The sequence below is a fragment of the Maniola jurtina genome, chromosome 21, assembly GCF_905333055.1.
Source record: "Maniola jurtina chromosome 21, ilManJurt1.1, whole genome shotgun sequence".
Taxonomy (NCBI): domain Eukaryota; kingdom Metazoa; phylum Arthropoda; class Insecta; order Lepidoptera; family Nymphalidae; genus Maniola; species Maniola jurtina.
The window spans coordinates 6,375,338-6,403,285 of NC_060049.1; the positions used below are offsets into that span (position 1 = coordinate 6,375,338).

General features: G+C 38.3%; 3 protein-coding genes across 7 annotated transcripts in view; 2 read left to right on the forward strand and 1 right to left on the reverse strand.

Moving 5' to 3' along the window:
* Nucleotides 1-6: 6 nt before the first annotated feature.
* Nucleotides 7-26,791, reverse strand: LOC123876244 (DNA topoisomerase 3-beta-1). Of its 2 annotated transcripts, XM_045922438.1 has the most exons (16): nucleotides 26,763-26,791; nucleotides 9,752-9,883; nucleotides 9,369-9,658; nucleotides 8,898-9,117; nucleotides 8,065-8,311; nucleotides 7,411-7,528; nucleotides 6,651-6,733; nucleotides 5,921-6,057; nucleotides 5,168-5,355; nucleotides 4,374-4,490; nucleotides 3,939-4,094; nucleotides 3,292-3,546; nucleotides 2,791-2,978; nucleotides 2,031-2,180; nucleotides 1,151-1,331; nucleotides 7-1,002 (listed from the first exon to the last, which is right to left on the reverse strand). In XM_045922438.1, exons 2-16 carry the CDS (start codon nucleotides 9,843-9,845, stop codon nucleotides 874-876), a joined length of 2,553 nt encoding a protein of 850 aa, XP_045778394.1. In that variant the 5' UTR covers nucleotides 9,846-9,883; nucleotides 26,763-26,791; the 3' UTR covers nucleotides 7-873. The 2 variants fall into 2 exon arrangements, with proteins under 2 accessions (XP_045778394.1, XP_045778393.1); XM_045922437.1 differs by lacking the exon at nucleotides 26,763-26,791 and having other exon boundaries at nucleotides 9,752-9,978.
* LOC123876251 (NEDD4 family-interacting protein 2) lies at nucleotides 10,364-18,139 on the forward strand. The gene is made up of 6 exons (XM_045922446.1): nucleotides 10,364-10,593; nucleotides 10,680-10,779; nucleotides 11,709-11,842; nucleotides 13,746-13,875; nucleotides 15,811-15,996; nucleotides 17,498-18,139. Exons 1-6 carry the CDS (start codon nucleotides 10,591-10,593, stop codon nucleotides 17,599-17,601), a joined length of 657 nt encoding a protein of 218 aa, XP_045778402.1. The 5' UTR covers nucleotides 10,364-10,590; the 3' UTR covers nucleotides 17,602-18,139.
* LOC123876243 (multidrug resistance protein homolog 49-like) overlaps nucleotides 23,136-27,948 on the forward strand; it is a 30,822-nt gene continuing 26,009 nt past the window's right edge. For all 4 annotated transcript variants that reach the window (XM_045922432.1, XM_045922433.1, XM_045922434.1 and 1 more), the window contains exon 1: nucleotides 23,136-23,330. The gene's annotated coding sequence lies outside the window, so the exon portion shown is untranslated. The remainder of the gene's footprint in view (nucleotides 23,331-27,948) is intronic.

Below are 27,948 nucleotides of genomic sequence, written 5' to 3' on the forward strand. Positions count from 1 at the left end.
GCCAAATAAATTAGTACTAGTTTATTAACCATACAAAATTACAGTGTAAAATAAATAAATACATTCACTTTAAATAATAATAGGTATACTACTAAATACACTTCGGTATGAACAGCTCTGTAATATACTTTAGGCAGTTTTATACATAAGTTAAAATGATTTGTCTTAAAATAGGATCAAAATATCATTTTCACCTAAATCATAAGTAAACTTTTAATATTAGTCATACTAAAACAATAAGAATCCGGTGTTTGACAATTAGTCAAATAAGTATGTTTTAATCAAACGTCAAAACAACGCCCTTAGTATGGGAGCTTCTATGAAATACTGGCATGTGACGTCATAATAATTTGACGTGCTTTTTTAGTTTAATCGATAATTTAAAATGGTTACTACACTTAAAACTAACAAAGGACATGGATTTTAGCATTTTGGAAGACACTATTTAATAATTCCTAAGAAAAAATTTATTGTTGACATAGCTCGTATTGCGATAGCACCTAAGTCTTAGTAGTTATAAAATAGAGGGACTTTAAAAATACGATAAATCCACGTTCAGTGTTAGTTTTAAGTTTACTAACCATTATCTACTAAATTATCGATTTAATTAAAAGGACGACGAAAGGAAGACGAGGTGAGGTTATGACGTCACATCTGAAATCATACAAGCTCCAAAATGTAACTTTTGTTACCCGGACTATAATAACGAATTGATTGACACCTCGTTAATTAAAATCGACCCGTAATTTAGGCACCACGGAATCTGATACAAACATAATATGTACATACGTACATACATAGACTGCTAAAATCATAACCCTTCCTTTTGGGTCTGCCGTAGTCGGGTAAAGATCAAAATAAACTGTAGGGTAGTTAAACAAAGTATGCGGCGAGTTGCGCCATTTTGTCCTTGGGTTGTTTATTGCGGTGCTTGCCGCGCGCGCGCCCGCCGCGGCCGCGCGCGCCGCCGCCCCTGGACGACACCGCGCGATGTTTCTCCACCTGCAGCAGGCAGGAACGAAACGTTACTTAATATGACACCTGTCACCTGACAAGTGACAGCGACAGCTGTCAGAGCGCATCATACAAATTTGTCTGGTTGGGCGGATTATAGCAAATTAAACTTATGGTTCCTTGGCAGTATACTTACAAGAGCACTAAAGCTGGGTTCACAATAGAGACAAGCGGTCATCTCGGTCAAGGCAGCGGGCAGGCGCGTGCGCTCGGCGCGGTACTCCACGCTCACGAGCTGCGCGCCGCACGCGCCGCACGCCGCCTCGCACACCGCCACGCGCGACGCGTCCTCGAAGATGTTGATGATCACGTCGCATCTGAAGGAATACCACACCGTCATCATCGCAGCCTACAGACGTCCACTGCTGAACATAGGCCTTTACCAAAAAAATTGGTTGTCTGTAAAGTCGGTTTTCTGACGATAGTTGAACGTGACAACAAAGGCCGTTTGTGCTTCTTTGTCGCTCGTTCCGCGCTCTCGCTTGCACTTCAAGCCTTACATGGAACGCCTCAGAGCGAGGTAACGCCGCATGAGTCATGTTTTTTCGTGCGTGCAGCCGGCTCCATCGAATTATAAGACGTTGTCACGTCAAAAGTGCTATCACTCTATAACACTCCCACAGCCGGAAACTCCGGTCGAGTTGACGCCAAACGGACACGTTAAAGTACACGAGTTGCATTCGAAGCCCTTCTCAAACACTCACCGATTACAAGCCAGTTTCCGTTTAGGCGCAGAGGGATAGAGATCGAGAACGAGAACTCCATCACACTCCACACAGCCGGAAACTCCGGTCGAGTTGACGCCATACGGACACGTTAAAGTACACGAGTTGCATTCGAAGCCCTTCTCAAACACTCACCGATTACAAGCCAGTTTCCGTTTAGGCGCAGAGGGATAGAGATCGAGAACGAGAACTCCATCACACTCCACATAGCCGGAAACTCCGGTCGAGTTGACGCCATACGGACACGTTAAAGTACACGAGTTGCACTCGAAGCCCTTCTCAAATACTCACCGATTACAAGCCAGTTTCCATTTAGGCGCGGAGGGGTCGAGAACGAGAACACCATCGCACTCCACACAGCCGGAAACTCCGGTCGAGTTGACGCCATACGGACACGTTGGATGTGTACACGAGTTACAACCGAAACCTTTCTTCATGTCCCTTGAAAAAAGAATGGAGCAAAATGTTATCTATATCTTGAAATTTTGGCTAATTATATACCATCTTCAATCTCTAAAATTCAGGTCTAAATTTATTGCCATCCCTTTCATAAAGCACCTTGCGGCAAAAGATAGCATGAGATTTAGACCTGTCAATTTACTTTAGAGATTGTGTACAACAGAATTAGCCACATTGTTGTTTTGAGATCGCACATAAAGTAGACCTTCACCCATCTTTCAATCAAATGAATCTTATTATTTAAGCGTGGAATAGCAGCTAAAAATATGCTCATACTCATGGTAAATTCTTAGTTATAGATGGTGGTTACCTCAACGACGGACGACAATAGGGACATAACGAAAAGCGCTTCCCAATACTGCCGGAAGACCAGGTCAGCATTCAAGACTCACATCGCGCAGTGCTAATTAAGAAACGAATTGAAACAAATCGGCGCTAATCATTTCGTTTCCCTCGCACACTATACACATGTATGATGTGTAAGTGGGATGGAATTTCCAATTCGTTTCGATTCGTTTCTTTATGGACACCAGTAGTTAGACGTTATGTTTCGTAATATGTAGTGACGATACTAGGTGAAGATGGTAGTTACCTGAACGGCGGATGGTTGTAGCAGTACGGGCATAACGGAAAGCTCTTCCCCTTGCTGCCGGAAGACCAGGACAGCAGCTCGAAGTCATCCAGTGGACACTTCAGCTCGCGGTAGATACGCACTGTGCCGTTTTGTGGCAGAGAGTATGTGTCGTCGCAATGCGAACAATGGAGACGCGCTGGTTTTGCCTACAAATACAAAACATTGGAACCCCATTGTAAAATATTTAGTAAATCTGTTATAATTACTAATGACGGCATTTGACTTTGAACCTTAACGTAAACAGTTAAGTTTAAAAACGTTTTGAATGTGTACATACCTACTTATGATCTTTAGGAAAATTTCATCTAATTAGTTGACCTTTATGGCTATCAGCTCCGAGCCGGCCGGTTTGACTATACACACATACATACACCCAAACTTTCACCTTTATAATATTAGTGTGAAGTGTGATAGTGTAATAGTGTGAAGTGTGATTTTAAAAAGAATCCCTTCACTCACCTGAATGTACCTCATATAGCGCCTACACTTCCCGCATCTCGACAGAGCTTTGCCGCTGGTCTTCAGCGAGGAGAAGCTGACTTCGAACAACTGGTCCATAGCCTCGATAGACCGCACAAAGTACTGGAACTTCCTGCGGAATATCTCCGCAGTGTGAGTCAGTACCGCGTGGAAGTCCGCGCGACCCACCGCGATCAGGTTTAGCTGCTCTTCCACTGCTGACCGCATGGTTGGCAATACGAGTTCCGGATCGATCTTTAAGAGAGTATTTGGAAGTAATTATTTGGAAATTGAAGAAAAGTATAAGCTAAAACACACCTATTTACTTCCCTTATACTTACCATTAAAAAAACTACGAAATAAAATATTTAAAAATCTGCAATTTTTTAAAAGTTCGCAATATATTGCGAATAAAACATCTGACTGACGCTAGAGGTCAACGAACGTTACGTAAATAAGGCACTCAGGGTCAATCCCGCATCGTAGGTGGGGCATTGACCCGAGTTTTGCGCGCTATACATTGCGGATTTAAAATACTAAATCACTAAAACTACAAGATAAGGCAAATGGTTATCGGCATTGGATTGTGTTTAAGGTAGTATAAGCTAAGTCTTTGCTAGCGTTCTGACTACACCCTGTATATTAACCTTCTGATATCCGTGTACGAGCACAACGCCCAGGCTAGTGGGCACCAGTCTTCGTCCGCTGCCGACGTTGACGTAGTTGCGTTGGCAGATGTTGTTTATGTGCACCGGTATGGACGCGTCCGTGCCTATACCGTGCTTCTCCATGAGGGTGATTACCTGAGTCCAATAATAATAAGTGATATTACTCAGTTTTAGTTTTTTGAGCAATCATTCTTTAGGGTTCAGACTCGCACTTTAGACCTTTTCCTAACATGAAACGAGGTGAAAAAGACATGTGCCGACCCCACATAGCTTGAGACTTGGGATAAAGGACAAGATGAAGAAGGAAAATTCCAGATAATACCACCCGCATGTAACTAATTATCCCATTCTAAAAATTCTTTCAGTGGTATTTGCTGAATGCCTGAATCATTGTATTACATCAATTGTACTTGCCTCAGATTCAGTGAGATAGTCGGGCGGAGAAGTCTGGCACTCCACCAGTCTGTGATCGTGAGCTCGCAGGATATCATCTACGTTCAGTGGTGGAACGAACTCGTCTTTGCCGAATGCCTAAATTACATCAATTGAATCGGTTAATTTAGAACAATAAGTCAGGTTTTAAATAAATGGCATTTTAATGGATTTCGATTCTATAGGGCAGTACCTACAAATCAGTTAAACGTGTTACAGGCTTCATAGTGAGTGATTGAAGATACCTGTGGTGCCATCTAGTACAACATTTGTAAGTTGCTATCAGTCTTAGGTTCGTATCCGTGATTGACGTATGGTTCTTTCGTTTGCGTGTGAGCAGCAGCATATTTGATGACAACCACAGGTTAATCAAAAAGCGGAACATGTCACAGACGCCTAACGAGACACAAAAAAAAAAAATTCTGAGTTGCCAAAATTCAGTCCAGTGAACTTTATTATCAGGTTTTATTCTAAATTTCTGGTCTGGTCTGGTGGGAGGCTTCGGTCGTAGCTAGTTACCACTCTACTGGCAAGACCGTGCCGCCAAGCGATTTAGCGTTCCGGCACGATGCTGTGCAAAAACCATGAGTATGGGTTTAATGAAAACTGCCATACCCCTTTCAGCTGAGGCTGTTTTCATCATCACTTGCCACCAAGTGAGATTGCAGTCAAAGGCTAACTTGTATCTGAATAAAAAAATAAAAAAGCACCAGTCGCGCGACAGTGTCGCGATGAAGTTCTCGATGAGTATCGCGTTTTGTAGTCGGCACAGTTACCTGCCAATGCATGATCTCGGTGTAGCCGGCGTCCACGAGCGTGTTGCCGGTGTAGTAGAAAGTCTCGGAGCCCACTGTGAACGTGATGGTGGTGCTCAGGTAGCGACAGTCGCGCGACAGTGTCGCGATGAAGTGTCGCGTTATGTAGTCGTAGATGCGCCACATGTCGCCGTCTAGTTCCGATTCCGCTGCAAATAAAAATCAATGAAGTAGCTTCATTATCAGTAGATACATTACCAACAGTTGAATATAAAAAAGTTTACTTCCACTTGCTCGTAAACCGCTACTTTACAAAAGAAAGGATCTCATTATAGAGGACTGTAATCAAGTCTTTACTGGCCGTATTTCAAAGACTGTAATGGAAATTGCTGGACAGTTTCGTACTGATGACAATTTCTTTATATATATTTTTTTAAAGTTTTTATTTATTAATTTGTTTTTGTTTTTCATTATTTTTTTCCAAACAAGATTTCGTTCGAATTGGTGTGTTTCAGACTGTATGGTTTATGAGTTTGTTTTTTATTGTTTCCTCGCAAATGGAGGTAAAGAATTATACAACTCTCGGACGAAATAGCAATTACCAACCTCGTTTAGACTTTAGTTTAAAAGGACTCGGCTGGCGCCCTGACCTTTCAAAATCACTTAAAAACTCCTCACCTCTGTCCTCACCTCCGGCTTCACCTATGTCTTCCAATATGACTCGGCCAGTAATCGCTTTATTTCAGGCCAGGACTGTAATGTACTATTACTTACAGGCAGGTTTCATAGGAGTGATGGGGGGATGGTCGCCTGCATCGTGGCCCTTCTTAGGCTTGTTGATGCCGTTCTGTATGAGAGCGCGCACCTCCGCACCCCATTTGTTGGAGTTCTGTTGCTGTCGCAGTGTACCACTATAAAACCAAATTTTCTATAACTGGCTATGACTATAACTTTTCAAGTTATCGCTGTGTAAAGTGCGTAAATCTTATCATTTTGGGGCCTTTAAGAGCCCGCTTAATCGACCCACGAAGGGTTCCGCTCTTTTTTTTTAAATTTACATGGTGGCCATTTTGAAAATAATAATGATACCAGCTTAACAAAAGTAGTGTTCTACTCATGGTTCCAGTTCAGAAAAAAAACGTTAATAAAATAATATTTTGTGCATAATGAGTAAAATAAACCTACGAAATGTGTAAACATGCATTTTAAACGAAAAAAAAATAACTGGACAGATGTTATATCCAAAAAAGTGGGTGTTTTTTTTTGTTGTTATTGTATAGGGTGGGATGTCAAAATGAAAGAGGAGAAGATTCGGAGTTCATAAATATTAATATAAGTATATTATTAAAATATACGTAGCGACAGAGACCAAATTTTATTTTAAATTTTAGATATAGTAATATCTATCGGTTTCTATAGGCAGTTCGCGGGTAGTAGTAGGATTTTAGTTCTGTTTAGCTTAATGAAAATTATAAAATTGTAAAACAGAAATAAGGAAACTCACATGAGATCAGTGTTCTCAGAATAACTCGTAGTTTCAGTTCGGGGATAGGAAATGTAGCCCTGTATGTAAAGACGCTCAGCAATCTGGAGACAAAGTTAAAACCGACTTTATGTTTGAAAAGGCATGTTTTAGGGTTCCGCACCTCAAAAGGAAAAAAGGAACCCCTATAGGTTCACTTTGTTGTCTGTCTGTCGGTCAAAAAACCTATAGGATACTTCCTGTTGACCTTGAATCATGAAATTTGGCCTTTTCTTTTTGCTTTCATTTGTGCTATGCAAATGAAGGGAAAAATTCCGGAAACAGTGAATTTGTGGTTACATCACAAAAAAAAATCATGAACAATTAATAGGGTGTTCAATTTTCAAAGTATGATAACTATACCAAGTGGGGTATCATAATAAATGAAAGGGCTTTACCTAAAACAGACTTTTTTTAAATGATGTGACCACAAATTCACAGTTTCGGATTTATTCCTTTACTTGTGCTATAAAAACTACCTAGTTGCCAAATTTCATGATTCTAGATCAACGGGAAGTACCCTATAGGTTTTCTTGACAGACACGACGGGCCGACGGCGCACGGACGGACAGTCAGACAGACAGACAGACAGACAGACAACAAAGTGATCCAATAAGGGGTCTGTTTTTCCTTTTGAAGTACGGAACCCTAAAAACCCTCCCGCAATGCTCCACTACTGCAGGAACCTGTGGTTTACCTCACGAGCCACCTCAGTGACACAGTATACCTATAATCCAATTACCTGCATAGCATGATGAGGTCCCATGCCCAAACCAGCGCTGGCCACGCGCATCAGTTCCACAGTGTTTAGAGCAGCTGGCCTCGGTTTTACTTTTTCCTTCGCTTGAATCGACACCACCCTGTCAAAATCACAGCCAATCATATTATATTATAAAAAACAAGCAATAGGAAGTATTTGCTCAAAGTGTTTATTCACACGAGGATGTTTGAGGAATCCACATTTTTTTTTCGGCGTCAATGCTTCTTAAATGCCAGTGGTCACACGCATCAGTTATCGTGAAAAATGACGGACACGCCGTAAATCACGAATGTGAACATCGATTCGGATATTTTGACGAATTGTGAAAAAACACGATTCCGTATACAATGTAAACATCCATCCTTCATGACGAATCGTGTTTTTGTCAAATCGTGAGACGGGCCCCGTTTGGGGTCCGTCCGTTTGACAGTGTACTAAAAGAGCTACTTTTGGGTCATGAACTTTTCTTTCTCCATTCTATTTGCTAGATATTTAGGTTTAGGTTTAAAGATATTTATTCTCATAAAGACATAGAAAAGTCATTCACATGAGAACTTAACTCTAAGAATACACTATTCGCCGATATTTAATTTCATCATGATATTAGTTGTTAAACTGAACTGAACGGTTACTTACAAGGCCTCCTTAATTTCCTTAATACCAGCTAGAAACATATTAGCAATGTCCTTCTCGAAACTTCTAACCCTCTTCCATTCGAGCGGCAACTCTCGGCCTTCGGAAGTGGATGCAGTGACTCGCAATACCCAGTATGTCTCTGGCTTAAAGGTTTGTATTTCATCATGACGTTGGACGCAGAAGCCTAGTGTTGGGGTCTGGCAAGGGCCGTAGGAAATCAGGGACGCATCCAGATCACCATATCTACCTGGAATAAAGTTTGTTTTTTTTTTTATGGTGAAGCTTTTAGGGAAGGGTGCCAAGACTTTGTTACTAAGCCTATGCTGTCTGTCCCTTCGTCTGTCTCTCAGCAGGCTTTATCTCATGAACCGTATTAGGTCTTTCTTAATCGTATTCCTTTATTGCTGAGGGTTGTGACTCCTTTCCATTAATCACATAATGGCAGTTCTCTTGGGATAATAATGCTGTGGGTTCCCAGATACTTCTGCATACAACTCACTAAGAGAATGAAATTTTCCATTTTTAGGTTTTTTCAGTTATTTTCAGATGTAAGTGATAATAACTAGGACCTACGGCTTAACGTGCTCTCCGAGGCATGGAGGAAACGAAAATACCAAATACGGACCTCCAAAGGTCGGTCACCCATCCAGTTACCGACTTGGGTCAAAGTTGCGTAACAATCGCAATCGATTGATATTTAACAACGTTTTTTGTAAAATTACACATAAATACAAACCTACCTACATACATATGTACATATGGTATACATACATAGACTGCTAAAATCATAACCATTTCTTATGGCTTTGCCATAGTCGGGTAAAAAAACTCACCCTGAAAGTATTTAGTCTGGAATCGAGTAAAAGCACAACCAATGCGTAGATCAAGTTCCTGCCTTGCGTCCACACTGCGAGACTCGTTTTCATTAGGTCTAACGAGATTCAACATGGCTGCCTTAATATCTTTCTCCGTAATGGATGAGAAACGTGCGCGATACGTCACTAAGGGGGACAGGACGTCGCCTTTCATAGAATGTTGAACACATGACATTACCTGGAAATAAAAACTCACTCACAGTGTGTGACACTATGATCTATGATCGAGAGTGTCTGATCTTTATGTATTAATGAAGAAAAGAGTGACTTCTTTCTGGGAGAAACTCCAGGCATCTCAGAATGGTATTCTAAAGATGGTTTGTGACAGAATGCCTAGCAATATTTTTAGATTATTGGCTATATGTGCATCAACACAGTAATAAGTACTCTCTGCTGAAATAATACACTAATTTATTATTGTAATGTTACCTCAAAACAGATGTTTTCACCTTCCTTATCACAATCCAACCACAGAATAAGATAATCACAGCCCTTTGACTCCTGGGCTAAAAAAGCTGGTATTCTTAAGCGCGGCATGGCTTCCTTCTTCTCTGTAGGACAGCTGAATAGTTCTACCGGGTCTACTTTATCCCAGTTGTTGTATTTTCCGGTGAAATCTAGACTCATCACATGGCCGCATACCGATGTCATTTTAAACCGTACCGGCTCATTTTTAAACGTGCCATTCCATTCGTGCACCGCACAAGCTGCGTTAGAAGCTAAAAAAGACAATTTGAACACACAATTTTACATTTATCCACTAAAAGATACGTTTAAAAATAGAGATTCAGGCTGTGATTCAGGGCACGAACCTTTGTTGGTGTTGCATTTGCCGTTACTTAGTATAGTAGCGAGATTTTGCGCCAAAGATGGCTTTTCAGCCACCATCAACGCCGTCTTCATCATTTAATAGTTATTTTCGTAGTGTAATTTTGTTATTTATTTATTAATCATTTAATTAATTTCAGGCACTTCTATAATCTTCATCACATTCATCTTTTAGTTCACTTTTAGTTCACACCAGTTGACAGTTCATACTAAATGTTAAAATGTACTCTGTGGTTCACAATTCGGCCACAGAGTATATGGGTAGGCCATAGAGTAAAATAATTCACTGCCTGTTTTTATGGTTTTTTTTTTTTTTTCTCTCTCGTCTGGCTTTTACAATGATTAGCCAATGTCAAGTTTGTAGTTATTTGTAACAAGTTAGCTAATCTGATACAAGTATGGACCCCGTCTGCGCCGGCGCTCGCCGACATACGCACGGCACCCCCTTAGAGCGCTTTCCAGTCAGTTTTAACAAAAAAAAAACACTCCAAAAAGTCACAACACGCGCGCCAGCAAACGCCACCACAGACGAAGTCCGTTTTTATGGTTTTTACTAAATATAAATTTGTAGTTTATTAAGTGTTTACATACTCTTTGGTTTATATTCTGTGTTCTGTTCTGTGCTGTTTGGGCTCGCAGGATTTTGGATTACGCTTGCAATTTTGCAGTTTCTAGTTTGATAAAATATATATTAAAGCTTACAAGGACCTTGAATATGTGCGCTAACGCTAATTCACTCTATAGTGCATAGAATTTGGTGTAATAACCGTGTTTAAAAGTAATCGCCTGATAAACAATACAGTGGTACAGTGCAGCAAGAAAAATGGTATGTGACTGGCTATTGTTTTTATTGTTTATTTATGTAATTGCTCAGTCGATCTAGATGTGTGAAAGTGATTTCTAATTTTTTAGAGCCAGACTCGGGTTGAGAATTTGTGCCCTACGGCGCACCTAAGGGTGATTCTGCCTTCCTCAATGGATAGCAACTTGCCTCCACCTTTTATTGACATAAGTAAGCTTACATTAATTTATTGTTTGCTATAATAATTTACCCGTCGCGTCATCATAGCTGAAAACTGTGATTCATAACTCTGCCAATAAAATGTTTGTAAGTTATAAGTTACAACACTATCTTCAATGTTTATAAAACAGTTACCTACCTACTTCTTATCTGATAATAATCTGAGGCAATAATATTATGATTTGCCACCTAGTCATGTCAACAAACTCTGAAACTTAATTATTTTGCAAATTTTGTGTGGGGAAGGCTCACTTTCTTATATACTTAATACTCATATTAAAATATATGTCCTAATGCCATGACTTAGTTCACATGGATTTAGGTTTTTAAATCCTGTGGGTTCTTTAATTTTCCAGGATAAAAGTAGCCCATATCACTCTCTGTGATTTTAACTATATCCATGCAAAAAAATTATGTTGATTCATTGCTTTGTTTGAAAGACAAGTCAATAAACGAACAGATACAAGAGTTTCGCATTTATAATATGTATAGTGATTTGAAATAGTATTTCTCTTTCTGTCACAGCTTTATCTTGACGCAAAATGGCACAGAGATAGTTTGCATCCTGATGTCCTTGACATAGGGTACTTTTCATACTGGAAAATATCTTAGTCCTAGGGAAAATTTAAAACAGCAGTCCAGTCATCAGCTGTTACTAATATATAAAATATAGATGACGCCCATATCTTTATCAAATTAAGTTTTTAAGAATCCTGCTATCTCTGTACCAAATTTCATCAAAATCAGTTAAACAGCTGAGCAATAAAAAGGTCAAAAAAAAGGTAAAAGGTTAGACAAACTCTAACAGATAGACTAAAGATGTGTCTACACACTTTCATTTATAATATTAGTATGGATAAGATAGTAATTTGTGATGGCTATGTGATTAATTAATTAGTAACACAGAATATCCGTTCTAGACAACATCCACGACATCCCGCCGCCCCAAGCAGACTTCTCAGCACCACCGCCATATGATGTGGCAGCCAACTCTAAACTCCCCACATATGAGGAGGTGCAGCGGGAGAAGCAGATGGAAGGGGAAGGACAGCCAGTTAGATATTTCACTTACCTTCAATATCATTTTATTTATTTATTTATTTATTTATTTGTACCAGAAAGTTGTAACAATAAAGAGAAAGAAAGAAAAAGTGGATAGGGAAGCACTTATCTCTATAAGAGATCTCTACCAGTGACCCTTGGCAGTGCGAGAGGTTGTAAATGGAGTAGAATAGGTACAGCAAAGATAGACAGTAATCATGAAAAAAAAAATATAGTAGATATTATGTTATAATATATACTTACAAATATTTATATATTAAAATAGACTTACAAAAACATATATACCTTAATACATAAATATATACTTATAGTCATAAATAATCATCATCATTAAACCCATCATCAGATAGTGTACGGTAGTAGTTACTGAGCAAGACTCTCCTCAGAATGGGAAGGATTTAGCCGCAGTCTATACTGTACTAATGTCGATTGGCAGAGTTCCGACACCTTTCAAAACATTATGGCCTGAGAGTTGGCCATTATGTTTTGAAAGGGGATGGAAATCTTGGCATGCATCTTCATCAAGATCAAGTGGTAACAAGGTGTAACCAGAACACCAGCAAAACCTAAGACAAGTGATAGTACTGATGATTACCACTGATAAGGTACCTCAAAAAAGCGAGGAAAAAATTAAAAATCCTGTTCTTTTTAAAAGTTCGCAATATATTGCAAATAAAACATCTGACTGACGCTAGAGGTCAACGAACGTTACGTAAACGGAACCAAGAATATGATAAATTTTCCTTAATATTAAAGTTACCGTAATATTATCCTTAAGGTGCATGAGACGGGTCTGCCCGCGAAATTCAAATTTGATTTGGTTTTTCGCAATTTGTAAACTAATACTTTTCACAATAAACCATAATATTGACATTTTCACCAATAATATTAATATAAGTATTTAAAAAAGAAATTCATCAACTTTTTTCATCTTCCTAACATTCTTCTTTCATTTTTATTTTTTAAATACTGTTTGTATATATATAAGATTTAACTTCTATGCATATTTGTCATTTAAATACTTAAAATCATGTAGTAAACCATTTTATATTGTAAATATTACTGTAAATTTCTATTAAGCCTTCATTTGAAAAATTCTGTGTATATCTTGTGTAATGTGTATATTTATTTAGTTATAGTATTGCTGTGTAACACCTATTAGGGGTTGTCACTTAGATTAGGATCTTTTGTTTTTATGATTGGACCATTTTTAGTTACAACCTGTTTTGTGTGCCTTTTCAATAAAATAAAATAAAAGTAGGCTTATGGCACTTTAATTGCGCCAATGGCACATCATATCATCCTCACAGGTTTATATAAAAATCTTTACTTAAAAGGGTCCAGTTTGAGAAATTAGTTATAGTATCAACTAATTTGCAAGTAACTCATGTCAAACTCATTATTTTGACTAATTTCATAACAGAGCTCTCTCCGTCACTTACTCCATACAATCGTAGTTCCAATTTCATTTGAATATTAAGCAACCAAAGTCCATGAAATTTTGCAGACGTATTCTAGAAACTAATATCTGTGCCTGTGGTGTTTTAGATTTTTTTCTAAAAATATGTAGTTTTAAAATTACAGGGGCTCAAAGATTTGTATTTGAATTTTTAAGACCGCGTAACTTTGAAACCGAATATTTTAACAGAAATCTGGAAAACCATAGGCTTTCCATGAAACCTGCACCAAAGTCCATGAAATTTTGCAAGACATATTGTCTTGCAAAATTTCATGGACTTTGGTTGCTTAATATCCAAATGAAATTGGAACTACTTTTGTATGGAGCAAGTGACGGAGAGACCCCTCTTAAACTGAACAAGAAAAGATTTTTATGTAACCCTGTGAAGATTTTACTGACATTGTCGGAACTAGAATAAAAGATAACTTTTAAATAGATGCCTCCACCAAACCATCCAACGATCGCCGCATTTGTCACCGTGGAGCCAACGGAGGGTACAGCAGAGCAGCTTGACCCTGAGAACAGTTTGCTTGGCACAGACATCATGTTCCTTACATCATTTTTCGGTAAGCAAACCACCAATCACAGATTCTCTCCCTTCAGATATAACTTTGCAGTTTTTAGGGTTCCGTACCTCAAAAGGACAAACGGAACTTTTCAATTTTCAACATAAGATAGTTAACTATACCAAGTTGTGTATCATATGAAAGGGTTTTACTTGTACAATCTAAAACAGATTATTATTTATTTTTACGCTTAATAGTTTTTGGTTTATCGTGTAAAATGTCGGAAAAATACCTGAGTGCAGAACCCTCGGTGCGCGAGTCTGACTCGCACTTGGCCGGTTTTGAAGACACCACCCCTAAGGTCCGTTATGAAGCTTTGAATCAATAGGATTTATTTTATCACTAGCTGATGCCCGCAGCTTCGCCCGCGTGGATTGGTCAGATCCCCTGCAGCATCAGGATTGCGGAGTTGGAATCCAAATTTTTTATGAAACAATGTCACAAAATTCCTCTTTCGATTAAAAAAGAAATGACGCAAATCGGTTCAGAAATCTCGGAGATTTCGGTGTACATAGGTAGAAAAACACAACTCCCTTTTTGAGAGTTGGTTAAAAAAGTAGCCTATGTTACTCCCTGGTCAATTCTCTACATGTCTGTGAAAATCCCGTCAAAATCGGTTCAGCCGTTCCGAAGATTAGCCTTTTCAAACAGACAGACAGACAAAAATTTTAAAAACGTGTGATTCAGTTATAGTATCGTTCAAATAACCATATGAGCTTAATATGAGGTAGTTATTTCGAAATTACAGACAGACACTCCAATTTTATTTATTAGTATAGATGCCACTTAACTATGTCGCTTGCATCAGGTATAATATATAATAGCCTGATGAATCTCGTTATCTTGGATATGTGCCAGAAACCTTAGGAAGTAATTCACAAACGTAGACACACAAGAACTATTTTTGTCATAAATGTCCTAGACTTGTACATAGATAAATTGTTTAGATCTCTTTGATGTAATAAATTGTTATTCTAAAACAAACAGATGAGATATTCTGATTTTATTTGCAATATCAGAAGTGGGATTTTAACACAATCTAATACTACAGCCTAATCGCGCGCTATCGAAGTTAGACTAATGACGAGATCTATAGATTGTACTTTGACTTTGCTCAGATTTAAGTTTCAGTTAAAACGAGACACATTTAATTGCATGCATTACGCACGCCACGCAAGCGGTATGCCATGTTTCATACAGTTCCATACATTACATCGCTGGTAGACGTAGCGCGCACCATACGCAACGCTTACGCAGCCTGTGTGAACGAGTTCTTATTGTTGTCGTTATTGAAAGTAATAAATATATCCTCAACTCATAAGAACTGACTTTATTCCATCGCCATATAATGCATGATAAACTTTAACTTTAATTCTAAATTACTAACTTCTTGAAAACATATTAATAAATCCCAATCTTTTCTGCTTCGAATCAATATCAACCTCTTTTCTTGCCGCCATTTTCCCATCTCCCCAATGTCTTTTTCTTTTTTTTTTAAATTCAACTCTAGGCAAAGGTTAAATCGCTAACAAAAGTGAGTGTAATGCTATATAGAGTGTATCATTGTATGGGCAAGTGTAAATTAATTTATAACACCCCCGACAAGTGAAGGTTACAGTAACTAGAAAATAGCTGATAACTTTCAAACGGCTGAACCGATTTTCTTGGATCATAGCTAAGAACACTCTCGATCAAGCCACCTTTCAAACAAAAATAAACTAAATTAAAATCGGTTCATTCGTTTAGGCGCTACGATGCCACAGACAGATACACAGATACACACGTCAAACTTATAACACCCCTCTTTTTGGGTCGGGGGTTAAAAACAAACTAAACCAACCAAAGCTGTGTGATTTCGACGCTTTAGGGAGGTTTGTCGTTAAATCGAGTGACGTTACATGGAGTTTACACTGTATTTATTTATTTTCCCACCAGTGGCATTCCTGTTCAACTGGATCGGGTTCCTGCTGCTCATGTGCTTCTGCCACACGGTCGCCAGTCGCTACGGCGCGCTGGCCGGCTTCGGCCTGTCGCTGGCCAAGTGGACGCTCATCGTCAAGCATTCCACCGAGCTCGCTTCGCACGAGAACTCGTGGCTGTGGTGGCTCATAATGGCGTTTGGTAAGGACTTCAGTTATATGAATCGGGTTCCTGCTGCTCATGTGCTTCTGCCACACGGTCGCCAGTCGCTACGGCGCGCTGGCCGGCTTCGGCCTGTCGCTGGCCAAGTGGACGCTCATCGTCAAGCATTCCACCGAGCTCGCTTCGCACGAGAACTCGTGGCTGTGGTGGCTCATAATGGCGTTTGGTAAGGACTTCAGTTATATGAATCGGGTTCCTGCTGCTCATGTGCTTCTGCCACACGGTCGCCAGTCGCTACGGCGCGCTGGCCGGCTTCGGCCTGTCGCTGGCCAAGTGGACGCTCATCGTCAAGCATTCCACCGAGCTCGCTTCGCACGAGAACTCGTGGCTGTGGTGGCTCATAATGGCGTTTGGTAAGGACTTCAGTTATATGAATCGGGTTCCTGCTGCTCATGTGCTTCTGCCACACGGTCGCCAGTCGCTACGGCGCGCTGGCCGGCTTCGGCCTGTCGCTGGCCAAGTGGACGCTCATCGTCAAGCATTCCACCGAGCTCGCTTCGCACGAGAACTCGTGGCTGTGGTGGCTCATAATGGCGTTTGGTAAGGACTTCAGTTATATGAATCGGGTTCCTGCTGCTCATGTGCTTCTGCCACACGGTCGCCAGTCGCTACGGCGCGCTGGCCGGCTTCGGCCTGTCGCTGGCCAAGTGGACGCTCATCGTCAAGCATTCCACCGAGCTCGCTTCGCACGAGAACTCGTGGCTGTGGTGGCTCATAATGGCGTTTGGTAAGGACTTCAGTTATATGAATCGGGTTCCTGCTGCTCATGTGCTTCTGCCACACGGTCGCCAGTCGCTACGGCGCGCTGGCCGGCTTCGGCCTGTCGCTGGCCAAGTGGACGCTCATCGTCAAGCATTCCACCGAGCTCGCTTCGCACGAGAACTCGTGGCTGTGGTGGCTCATAATGGCGTTTGGTAAGGACTTTTGCTCTAGTTTTTATTTTCATAATATAGTTCATTATATAGTTTGCGGATACATTTTTTGGGATAACTCCCAAAATTTCAACAGAGGTACTTCATCGGGGTTTTGTGCGGAAACCCAGGAACGAACCGGCACGTAGGATGGTTTTTCAAAAAAAAAGTTTAATTTAGGTACGTTGTCTTGGATTCTAACTAGTAGAGCTTTACTTGTAAGCCCAGGATCAATAAACTACGAATGAACTACGGGAAGTCCCGGGTTCGTTTCCCGGCAAGGGTTAAAATTTTATAATTTCTCTGGTCTGGTCTGGTGGGAGGCTTAGACGCTGGCTAGTTACCACCTTACTGGCAAAGCCGTACCGCCAAGCGATTTAGCGACCAAAAGAGTATGGGTTTAATGAAAACTGCCATACCCCTTCCAGGTTAGCCCGCTTCCATCTTAGACTGTTTCATCACTTACTACCAAGTGAAATTGCAGTCAAGGGCTAACTTGATCTGATTAATAAAAAAAATCGAGATCAGAATCAAGTGTTTTATTTAATTGATAAATGTAATTTTTTCAGGCATTCTAATCTGCGTGCGCGCAGTTATCCAGTACCTAAACATCAAGCGCGGCTGGCGTCTGCTCTCCGGCACTGCTCAGGAAAGACTACTGTTTTTCTACTGAAAACGCTACCCCCACTCTTATCCCTTACCACTGTAAAACTTATCGAGAACGCCTCGATATTTTGATCGGGAATCGTAAGGAGCGGAAAGAAATAAGGATCGAGAAAGAATAGTAGGGTAGATTCACTTTAGATTTATGGTCACAAGAAAAAAAAATTTTTAGATTGAATCTGCACTCTATAACACTTTCTAAGGATGCGCTACGATCTTGGTTTTTTTTTATATACTTGCAAAGTACATGCTACTTGTAATAAGTGTTTAATACCTAGCTGTAGTTTCATTGGTATTCGTAATTTTCGATAAAATATATCGTACCGTGTTATTCCGCACGGTACGAATAACGGTACAGATTGTACCATAAAAATATCGTAGTTTCACGCTAAGCCGCATCCACACTAAAAAAAATTGAGTCGTTTCGGGAAAATTGTTGTGTTAAAAAGCAACAGTTTTCGTCAGTGTGGACGTCTTTATGTAGTAAAACCAAATGTGCGGCGAAAATGTGTTGCATCAAAATAAGATACTGATGTGGACGCGTTTAACATTTATCTTACCATGGAAGTATCATCCTCATCATTATCAACTGGTAGACGTCCACTACTGAGCACGGGTCTCTTGTAGGGATTTTCTCTCACCACCATGCGCCGCCTGAATCCAGCGGCGCCCTATGAAGGTTTATAGCTCGTTCACACAGGCTGCGTAAGCGTAGACGTAGCGCTACCATTGCGTTGTAATGTATGGAACAGTATGAAACATGGCACACCGCTTGCGTAAAGCGTGGACGTATGCGTAACCCGGTGTGTTAGGGGTTTACGCACGTGTCACGTGTACGCAATTGGTGTGAATCGGTCTTTACGGTACTTTAAATTCACATTTTATAAATATTATAATGGTAGCAACGTTAATGGGCCTTCATATTATGTTACTATTCTATTGTAAATATTTCTTTGTCTTGAATATCACAAGTATCTTGCTGTTTAGTAATAAAAGAAAAGTGTTAAGTAGAAATATCTTAAATTGCACAAATTTTTCCTGAAATGTACAGAACATATTGATTGGAATGCAATTTAAGTTCTTAAACATATTGAGTCTACATTATAAATTCATTTGCTAGTTCGTGTTACATGGTTATATAACATTGTTAAAATGTTCACCAGTGTTATGTAATTTACATCACATAGTGATGCGCATTTGTAGACTTGTTATAATGTTATATAATTTTTGACAGTTATGTTATTTTCGTTATGTAACAACGCTGTGAATGTAATAATAATATTAGGTATATAGGAGAAAATCAACGTTCACTATAGGTATATAAGGCAATGATATTTTTAAAATATACATTGACTACACATTTTTTAATTTTTGGTGTTGTTTTACACAAAGAAATGCAAATAAGAATTCACATAGACTATATTATAATATTACAATGAAATATAATTATTATTATAGGTTGTTTATTTTATATAATTTATTTTACGTCAATTTAAAAATCATTTACATAGCTATTAATGCTGATTCGGTGTACACAAATCGTTAAACTAAAGAGGTTTAAAATTAGTGATACCCTTTCCTTCACGGATCTTTGCGAAAATAGTAGCACAAGTTTTAGACAAAAACATAGAAGAAATCTATTGTATACAACCGAATTAGCACCAATGGCGCCTATTCGAGTCAATAATAAAGTTTAGTACGTCTTCGCCTTTAAAGATCTTTGAGAGTAAGACAGAGGATTTTTTTTTAAGTGATCAAATTTTTTGTATAATTTTGGGTAAGACATAGATTTGCTGTTGTAAAGATAGACAGGAATAAAGACATACAAAACTTTGTTTAGTTTGTATTTTAGCACCTTCATAACTTTTGTAAATAACTAAATCTACGAACTTTTTCTCAATTATTAGATGAGTATAAATATTCTCTTGTAATAAGATGCGTGTGGTCGTAGATGTCGTAAGATTTGTTATATAATTTTGGGATACTAAGCCTGATTTATAATAATAGGTCAGTTACTAATTCGAAACAAGAGAAAAGATAGGTATTGATCTGATTCTGATATCTGGATATCAGAGCCTGGACCCTGAAAGGACACGGATGGCTGCATAATGTGATCACAGAGCTCGCTTCGCTCGTAAATTTACTGACTTGGTTATAATTCAAACATAAGAAACGTACGAGTATAAAAGTGCGAGTCGAATTCGCACCCGAAGGGTTCCGTACCATCGTACAAGATTACCTAACTCTTATGTAGAACACTGCAAGTTAATATCAGACTGCTCCATCTATATGTGATTTAGTAAATTAGTTATTTCGTCGACAAATTGACAGACAGACAACGAAGTGATCTTATAAGGGTTCCTTTTGAGGTACGGACCCCTAAAAATCGAACTTTAGTGCAATAAAGATCTAGTTGTTTAGATATATGTACTTGAATGTATGCGTAGGCTCTTCATTACGCTATAAAGTGCTCACAAATTATATGGTATACAAAATACGATTAAAAAACTGTGTTTTGGTCCTCAATATGCGGTTTAGCATGAATTACTCAAAGTGCACGGTCTAACATAAATCCACTCTTTCTTACTAATAAGGAACGAAGTGCGTTTAGGTATAAAAAGATTAAAAATTAATCATAATTTTGCACTTAGGTGTGTTAAAAGTTTGAGCACAATATTGCATATTATACAAGGTGTTTGGTAATTAGTATATAATGACGACACGTACCCATGCTACTTTAATCTGATAAACACAATGCTGAAGTATAATGACGAAATAAAATTATAAAAATTTCCATTCAAAATTTAAAAAAAAATTATGTCAAAGTTTTCATGACCCTAACGTGAACTAACTCACTGAGATCGTTGGCCATCTTTAGACAGACCGTGGCCAACGATCTCAGTGAGTTAGGGCACATTAGGGCCATGAAAACTTGGTCATAAAAAAATTAAAATTTTGTATGGAAATTTTTATAATTTTATTTCGTCATTTTAATTTAGCATTGTGTTTATCAGATCTTAGTAGCATGGGTACGTGTCGTCATTATATACTAATTACTAAACACCCTGTATAACTTTCAACATCAGTAGGTAAATAAAATGAAATGCTTTATATTGAAATAAACTTACAAGTTTAGGTATTTGAATCTTTAAAAAAACTAGGTATATCAAATCATATACATTGTATAATTTGTTGCTTATACATTCTGTTATTATACATTTGAAGCCTAACGATTTATGCATAATGCCTATGTAATATAATGTCACTTAATAAGTAAGTACCTGGGCAGGAGCCAACTTCGGTCAGCATCTTTCAATTTGATTGGTTTTATCCCGGACTTCTCGTATGAACTCAGGGATCGCACCTATGTACATAAACTAGGAATGTAAACCATTGTCCTAATACAAAATTGCATCCAAATCTTTAGAACCGTTTGCGAGAAACAAATTATATACAGGTATAACCAGAACGTTAGCAAAAATCCCAAGCCAATAATAATAAATAATCATATTTTGCCTTATATTATAGTTTTAGTGATTTAGTATTTTTCAAAACCGCAATGTACAGCGTGCAAAATTCGGGTCAATCCCTCCTACGTGGCATCGGCCCATTTACGGAACGTTCGTTGACCGCTAGCGTCAGTCAGATGTTTTATTTGCAACATATTGCGAACTTATAAAGAATACCTACAGGATTTTTAAAAAAATGTGTTTTTTGGTGATGCCCATCAGTTATCATCAGTACTTATCTTAGTACTATCACCTGTCTTCGTTTTTGCTAGCGTTCTGGTACCTACACCCTGTATGATTAATCAAACACTCTGCATACCTACTATACAAGAATTGCTCGTTTCAAAGTATATAATATAATTAATAATGTTAAACGTAGCACTAAACTTATGTATCTATAATTTGTAATTTGACGTGAATGTGAATTTAATATAACTAGAAATGTTATTTTTATAGAATAATTTTAGTGATTATCATTATTTTACCTACTTACGATGGCTTCTTGCAAGACACCATCAATTAGATTTCAAGGTCATTAAATAAGTTAGTCTAAAAAGTGTTTTGGAAGACACATTCAAAATTGTATCAAACTTACTTTACTCATTGGGGGAGATTTAGGTTGAAATCTATAAAGCTAAGCTAAACTTTGACTTTGCTTAGACTTAAGTTTCAGTTAAAACGAGACAGATTTATGCCAGCGGTATAACTCTATCTCGTTTTAAGTGTCTCAAGTGCGCTCTAAAGATCTTAGCCTTAGGTTACTAGTCCACTGAAGCGAATTGGAGACTCGTTCAGCAGACCAATCTGGTTATTGATAGTCTGATTAGTCGAAGCACAGTCGCTCAGCTCCGATGGACAGGCCGCCTAAAGTGTAATTTGATGAAAATATTGTATTTTAATAAGTTCTCGCAATACGTATCTGATTTTGTCAAAGCGTAAAAACGGTTTTTTTAATAAACTGTCAAAGCGTGGTATCCATCTGGCTTATTTGACACTAAAATATATAATTTTTTTGGGAAAATAATTGCTTGTTTTATTCACTAAAAAGTTAAGTTTCCCTTTACAGCCTGCGCATACGAAGGAATATTCTATGAAAATTTCAACTTTTTAAAAAAAATTACCTTTATAGACTAGCGCTTGGCTGCAATCAGACCTGCCAGCAAGTGATGATGCAGCCTAAGATGGAGCGCGCTTGCCTAGAAGTTGCCTATTCACTCTTGACTTGAAGGTACCCATATTATAGGAGGAAGGGAAAACTGATGCTGGAAGGGTACTGGAACTATTACGGTTTATGAGATACAGCCCGCACACACAGACAAACGGTCAGTGGAGGCATAGTAATAGGCTCCTGTTGGCACCCTTCGTGAAAGGAACCATAAAAATGGATCACCAAGAACTGCATCGCATATCGACGATGGACTAATAGTACAGCGAAACACCACTGTAGTAAAAGATGAGAGACTTTTATCCTCTAGATGTTTTTATTCAGATACAAGTTAGCCCTTGACTGCAATCTCACTTGGTGGTAAGTGATGATGCAGTCTAAGATGGCGGCGGGCTAGCTTAGAAAGGGTTTGTCAGCTTTATTAAACCCATACCCCTTTGGTGTCTACACGGCATCTAGGCGGCTTGGATTTTGTCGGTAGGGTGGTAACTAGCCACGGCCGAAGCCTCCGACAAGACCAGGAATTATAAAATTTCAAACTCCTGCCGGGAATCGAACCCGGGGCCTCCCACTTATAAGAGCACTACCCCAGGGAAGGCTTTAGGGAGTAAAAGTAAACCTCGCAAATTCTTTTGTTGATAGGAATAATTACCAATGGAAATACATGTTATGAGACTCCCAACTTACTAGTAAATTCATCGAAGCTTTATATTGATTTATGCCGCTCTTTTATAACTTTCCTACTTAAAAAATGGAAAAGAGGTAAATTTTTACTCAAACGAATTCTATGTCTTCTTGATACGAGAAGTCTAGCTAGCTATAAAGAGTTATGGTCTACTAGATAAGTCTATGTTTTGCCAAAAACACCCCAGTATGCTGCCAGCTGGTAAGCAGAGCTGACGTCCCGCGCCCGGCGGTTTCCCCACTTCGCGCGTTTTCCCTCATTTTCGCGATCATCACGTAATCAAATACCCAGTGTCCTTATGAAGGAAGTAATTTTAGATCTACTTTGGGAGCTCTCTAACAGCCGGTGTTTTCAGGATAATAATTTTTACCGAATAATAGGTGAGTTTTCAAAAAATATTTAAGTAGGTAGGTACTTACCTAGGTATTTAGCATCAATAACAAGTGTAAGTTAAAAATTTATAACACCCCCGACAAGTGAAGGTTACAGTAACTAGAAAAGAACTGATATAACTTTGAAACGGCTGAACGGATTTTCTTGTATTATAGCTAAGAACACTTTCGATCAAGCCACCTTTCAAACGAAAAAAACTAAATTAAAATCGGTTTATTAGTTTAGGAGCTACGGTGCCACAGACAGATCATACACAGTTACACATGTCAAACTTATAACACCCCTCTTTTTGGGCCGGGGGTTAAAAATCCGTCCAAGTGCGAGTCAGACTCGCTCGCAAACTTAAACTCTTTCAGTTTCTTATATGAACTAATAACATACCCAATTAAAAGAGTTTTTGTGAATATATTTTATTAATACTTAGTTAAATTATAAAACGAGTCTCCACCTAATACTTATTTAGTTACCTACTTACTTAACTGGAAAGTTACATAAGTAAGTTAGGTATATTTAAAAGATGGGCCGCACTTTACAATCAATCACAATTTAGCTATAAAGCTAAGAACAATCTCTATCAAGCCACCTTTCAAACAAAAAGAAAACTAAAGTAAAATCGGTTCATTAGTTTAGGAGCTACGATGCCACAGATAGATACACAGATAAACACACGTCAAACTTATAACACCCCTAGTTTTGGGTTGGGGGGTTAACAAAATAAGAGCATGCTGCATGGTGCCACATTCTCTAACCCTGACTCTGGTTTGGAGGTACTTGTCGCACAGCCTATGAAAACGATTGGCTGAACTCCAACAATGGATTAATGTTTTTCACATTCATAATACTGCATAATAGCAGCTATGGATACCTACGTAAATATAAGATCGTAAGATTTGTATGCCAGAGAAAGATTTCTTGTAATTTCTTATGACTTTTACATAAATAAGTAGATAATGGATTATGTAATACAGAGTGAAACCAGATCGTTATCAAAAACTTAGGGTTATTATTTAATTTACTACCTTAAGAGGGCTCTCTCCGTCACTCGTTTGCACTCGTTTCATACAATCGTAGTTCCAATTTCATTTGAATATTAAGCAACCTAAGTCCATGAAATTTTGCAGACATATTCTAGAAACTAATATCTATGCCTGTGGTTTTCCAGATTTCTGTTAAAATATTCGGTTTCAAAGTTACGCGGTCTTAAAATTTTCATACAAATCTTGGAGCCCCTGTAATTTTAAAACTGCATATTTTTAGAAAAATCTAAAACACCACAGACACAGATATTAGTTTCTAAAATATGTCTGCAAAATTTCATGGACTTTGCTTGCTTAATATTCAAATGAAATTGGAACTACGATTGTATGAAACGAGTGGAAACGATTGACGGAGAGAGCCCTGTTAACACAATCCAATGCCAATAACCATTTGCCTTAACCCCCGACCCAAAAAGAGGGGTGTTTTAATGGCCGAAACTTTTTGACAGGAACTGACCCTTATTTTTCACATGAAATGTTTTTGTTTGAGTTAAGTTATCATGGCGTTATACAGACTTTACGTAGCCATAAGCTACGCTTGTCTCTACGATCTACGTAGCTACGACGGGTTTTCGGACCTCGCGCATCGCTGCTATTTACTTTCATCAGAAACAAAGTTTTGAGTTTCAAGTTAAAAATACTCCTGATTCCATTGGTTCGGTCAAGCGCAAACTTAATTTTATTTCATTTTAAAACATTCCTACTCATTACATATTATGTACTTACATAGAATCATCGATGCATAGAATTGAGTAAATGTAAAGCTACGTAAAACAAAGTTCAGATTTTCAGAAATAAATTCAAAGTTCAAACGGGTTCACTTTAATTTTTAACTTGTCGAAACTGTTTTAAATACTAACTAGTTCAAAATTTTTCACAAATAAATAAATTTTCAAAGTAAGATAACTTATACCAAGTGGGGTATCATGGGGTAGTGGGGTATTAAGGGGTTTACCTGTACATTCTAAAACAGTTTTTTATTTATTTTTATGCATAATAGTTTTTGATTTATCGGGCGAAATGTCGAAAAAAATACCCGAGTACAGTACCTTGTGTACTCGTACGGTAAGTTTAAGTACTAGTCCAAAAATTTTCACAAATATCTAAAACTAGTCCTTATTATGTGTATTAGGTACAAGTTACAACCTAAGTATCGGAAACGGAATTAATAGTTCAGAAACATATTGGAAATCGATTTCTAAGCTTTTGATTGATTACGAATAGGTCAAAAGACTGCAATTATGTATTACATATCCATAACTAGAGGATGGCCGCGGCTTTGCGGTGGTTTTTTTAAAATCCCGTGGGAACTTTATGATTTTCCAGGAAAAGAGTAGCCTATGTTAATTTCCGGGATGCAAGCTACCTCTGTACCTTTCCAATAAATCTCTTAAACGGATGGGATTTTAAGAATCCCGTGGGAACTCTTTGATTTTCCGGGTTAAAAATTACCCTATGTCCTTCGTTGGGATGTAAGCTAACCCAATTAAAATCGGTTCAGCGGTTGGGCCGTGAAAACGTAGCAGGCAGACAGACAGACAAGCTTTCGCATTAATAATATTAGTATGGATAGATCAAATGCCTGCAATTATTACATATCCATAAGGTTCACGGGGTTACGAGGTCATAAACCTAAGCCTGTTGTACCCACAGGGCGCCAACATCGGCATGGCATAGACACAGTATAGACGTCGCGACGAGACGGTCGGCGCCAAGGCATAAAGTGCTTACTTAAATAATTTATGATCGAATTATTCCTCCATCTTGGATGATGGAATAGGCAGAATGATCATGATCAAAATGAGACCCTTTACCGAAATGATTTATTTGTCTCTCTCCCTATGTCGAATTCCGTATTGCTGAGGAGCGAACTACGACTCCTATAAAAAAAATTCTAAAGAAAAATAAAACTGACTTCAAAAACCACAAACAGTAAAAATTTAAAAATCATTTTTGTTTAGCTACACGTGTAATGTACTTAAATGTAAGAATTCGAGCGAGCATAATAAAACAAAATCAATACTAATATTACGAGTATAAATGCGAAAGTGTGTCTGCTACCTTTCATGGCCCGCCCGATTCTGGCAAAATTTTGTACAGGGTTAGCTTATATCCCGGGAACGGACATAGGCTATTTTTTATCCCGGAAAATCAAAGAGTTCCGATGGGATTCCCAAAAACCCATCCGCTTAACCGATTTGTATGAAATTTGGTACCGAGGTAGCTTGCATTCCTGTAATTGACATAGGCAACTTTTTATCCCGAAAAATCAGACAGTTCCTACGGGATCTTTGAAAACCTAAATCCACGCAGACGAAGTCGCGGGCATCCTCTAGTTAGCAATATCCCGATTTCATACCTACATTACACGTGTAGCTAAACAAAAATTATTATTTTTAATTTTTAGTGTTTGTGGTTTTTGAAGACGGTTTTATTTTTCTTTTGAAATTTTTTTATTTCACGATTTTTATTGGCCCCACTGTACTATAATATGCTATACCCAGTTAAATCCCCTACTGTTTACTAAGCTATTAAGTACGCTGATCGCGAGCAATTTGCGGCAGACAGACAGACAACAAAGTGATCCTATAAGGGTTCCGTTTTTCCTTTTTTGGTACGGAACCCTAAAAAAGATTGATTTAATGCTTGTGCGAAAAACAAATAAACATACATTTTAAGAAGTACAATTATCTACAATTTAGTAAAGATAAGTGTTTATCCGTCTACGCGTACATATGACTTCTACTAGGTACTTGTGCTGACTCGGTAAATATTTGAAGTATAGAAAATAGAAATGCCACTCATGGATAGAATCCTTATCAGTCAAAGGCACTAAGTATTCCAGTTTTGTAAAAAAAGCTTGAGTTTTATCTATTCATCGTAAGTAAGTACCAGACCACAAAATCACATCACTAACAATTTCACCTTATTATAATACTAGCGACCCGCCCCGGCTTCGCACGGGTGGACATTTATTTTTCTATTTTCCGGGATAAAATATAGCCTATACGGATTCGGAAGAATCCCTCTAAGTAATGGTAAAAGAAATTTTGAAATCGGTCCAGTAGTTTTTGAGCCTATTCAATACAAACATACAAAAATACAAAGGTTTCCTCTTTATAATATTAGTATAGATTACAATACATGATATAAAACAAAGTATTTCCAGCGAGTTCTTTAATTTTTATTCAGATACAAGTTAGCCCTTGACTGCAATCTCACCTGATGGTAAGTGATGCTGCAGTCTAAGATGGAAGCGGGCTGGAAGGGGTATGTCAGTTTTTAGGGTTCCGTACCTCAAAAGGAAAAACGGAACCCTTATAGGATCACTTTGGTGTCTGTCTGTCTGTCTGTCCGTCGTGTCTGTCAAGAAAACCTATAGGGGACTTCCCGTTGATCTAGAATCATGAATTTTGGCAGGTAGGTAGGTTATAGCACAAGTAAGGGAATAAATCCGAAAACCGTGAATTTACGGTTACATCTTAAAAAAAAATTAAAATGTGTTTAAATTTATTAAATAAGATGACTATACCAAGTGGGGTATAATATGAAAGGGATTTACTTGTAA

Coding starts and splice junctions, on each gene's coding strand:
- LOC123876244 (XM_045922438.1), bottom strand. CDS start 9,845: ATGATGAAGACGGCGTTGATGGTGGCTGAAAAGCCATCTTTGGCGCAA. Junction 1,332..2,030: donor TGGAAACTGGCTTGTAATCG/GTGAGTATTTGA, acceptor GTATTCCTTCAG/ATGCGACGTGATCATCAACA. Junction 1,003..1,150: donor AACCCAGCTTTAGTGCTCTT/GTAAGTATACTG, acceptor TGCCTGCTGCAG/GTGGAGAAACATCGCGCGGT.
- LOC123876251 (XM_045922446.1), top strand. Junction 13,876..15,810: donor GTTCCTTACATCATTTTTCG/GTAAGCAAACCA, acceptor TTTTCCCACCAG/TGGCATTCCTGTTCAACTGG. Junction 15,997..17,497: donor GTGGCTCATAATGGCGTTTG/GTAAGGACTTCA, acceptor TAATTTTTTCAG/GCATTCTAATCTGCGTGCGC.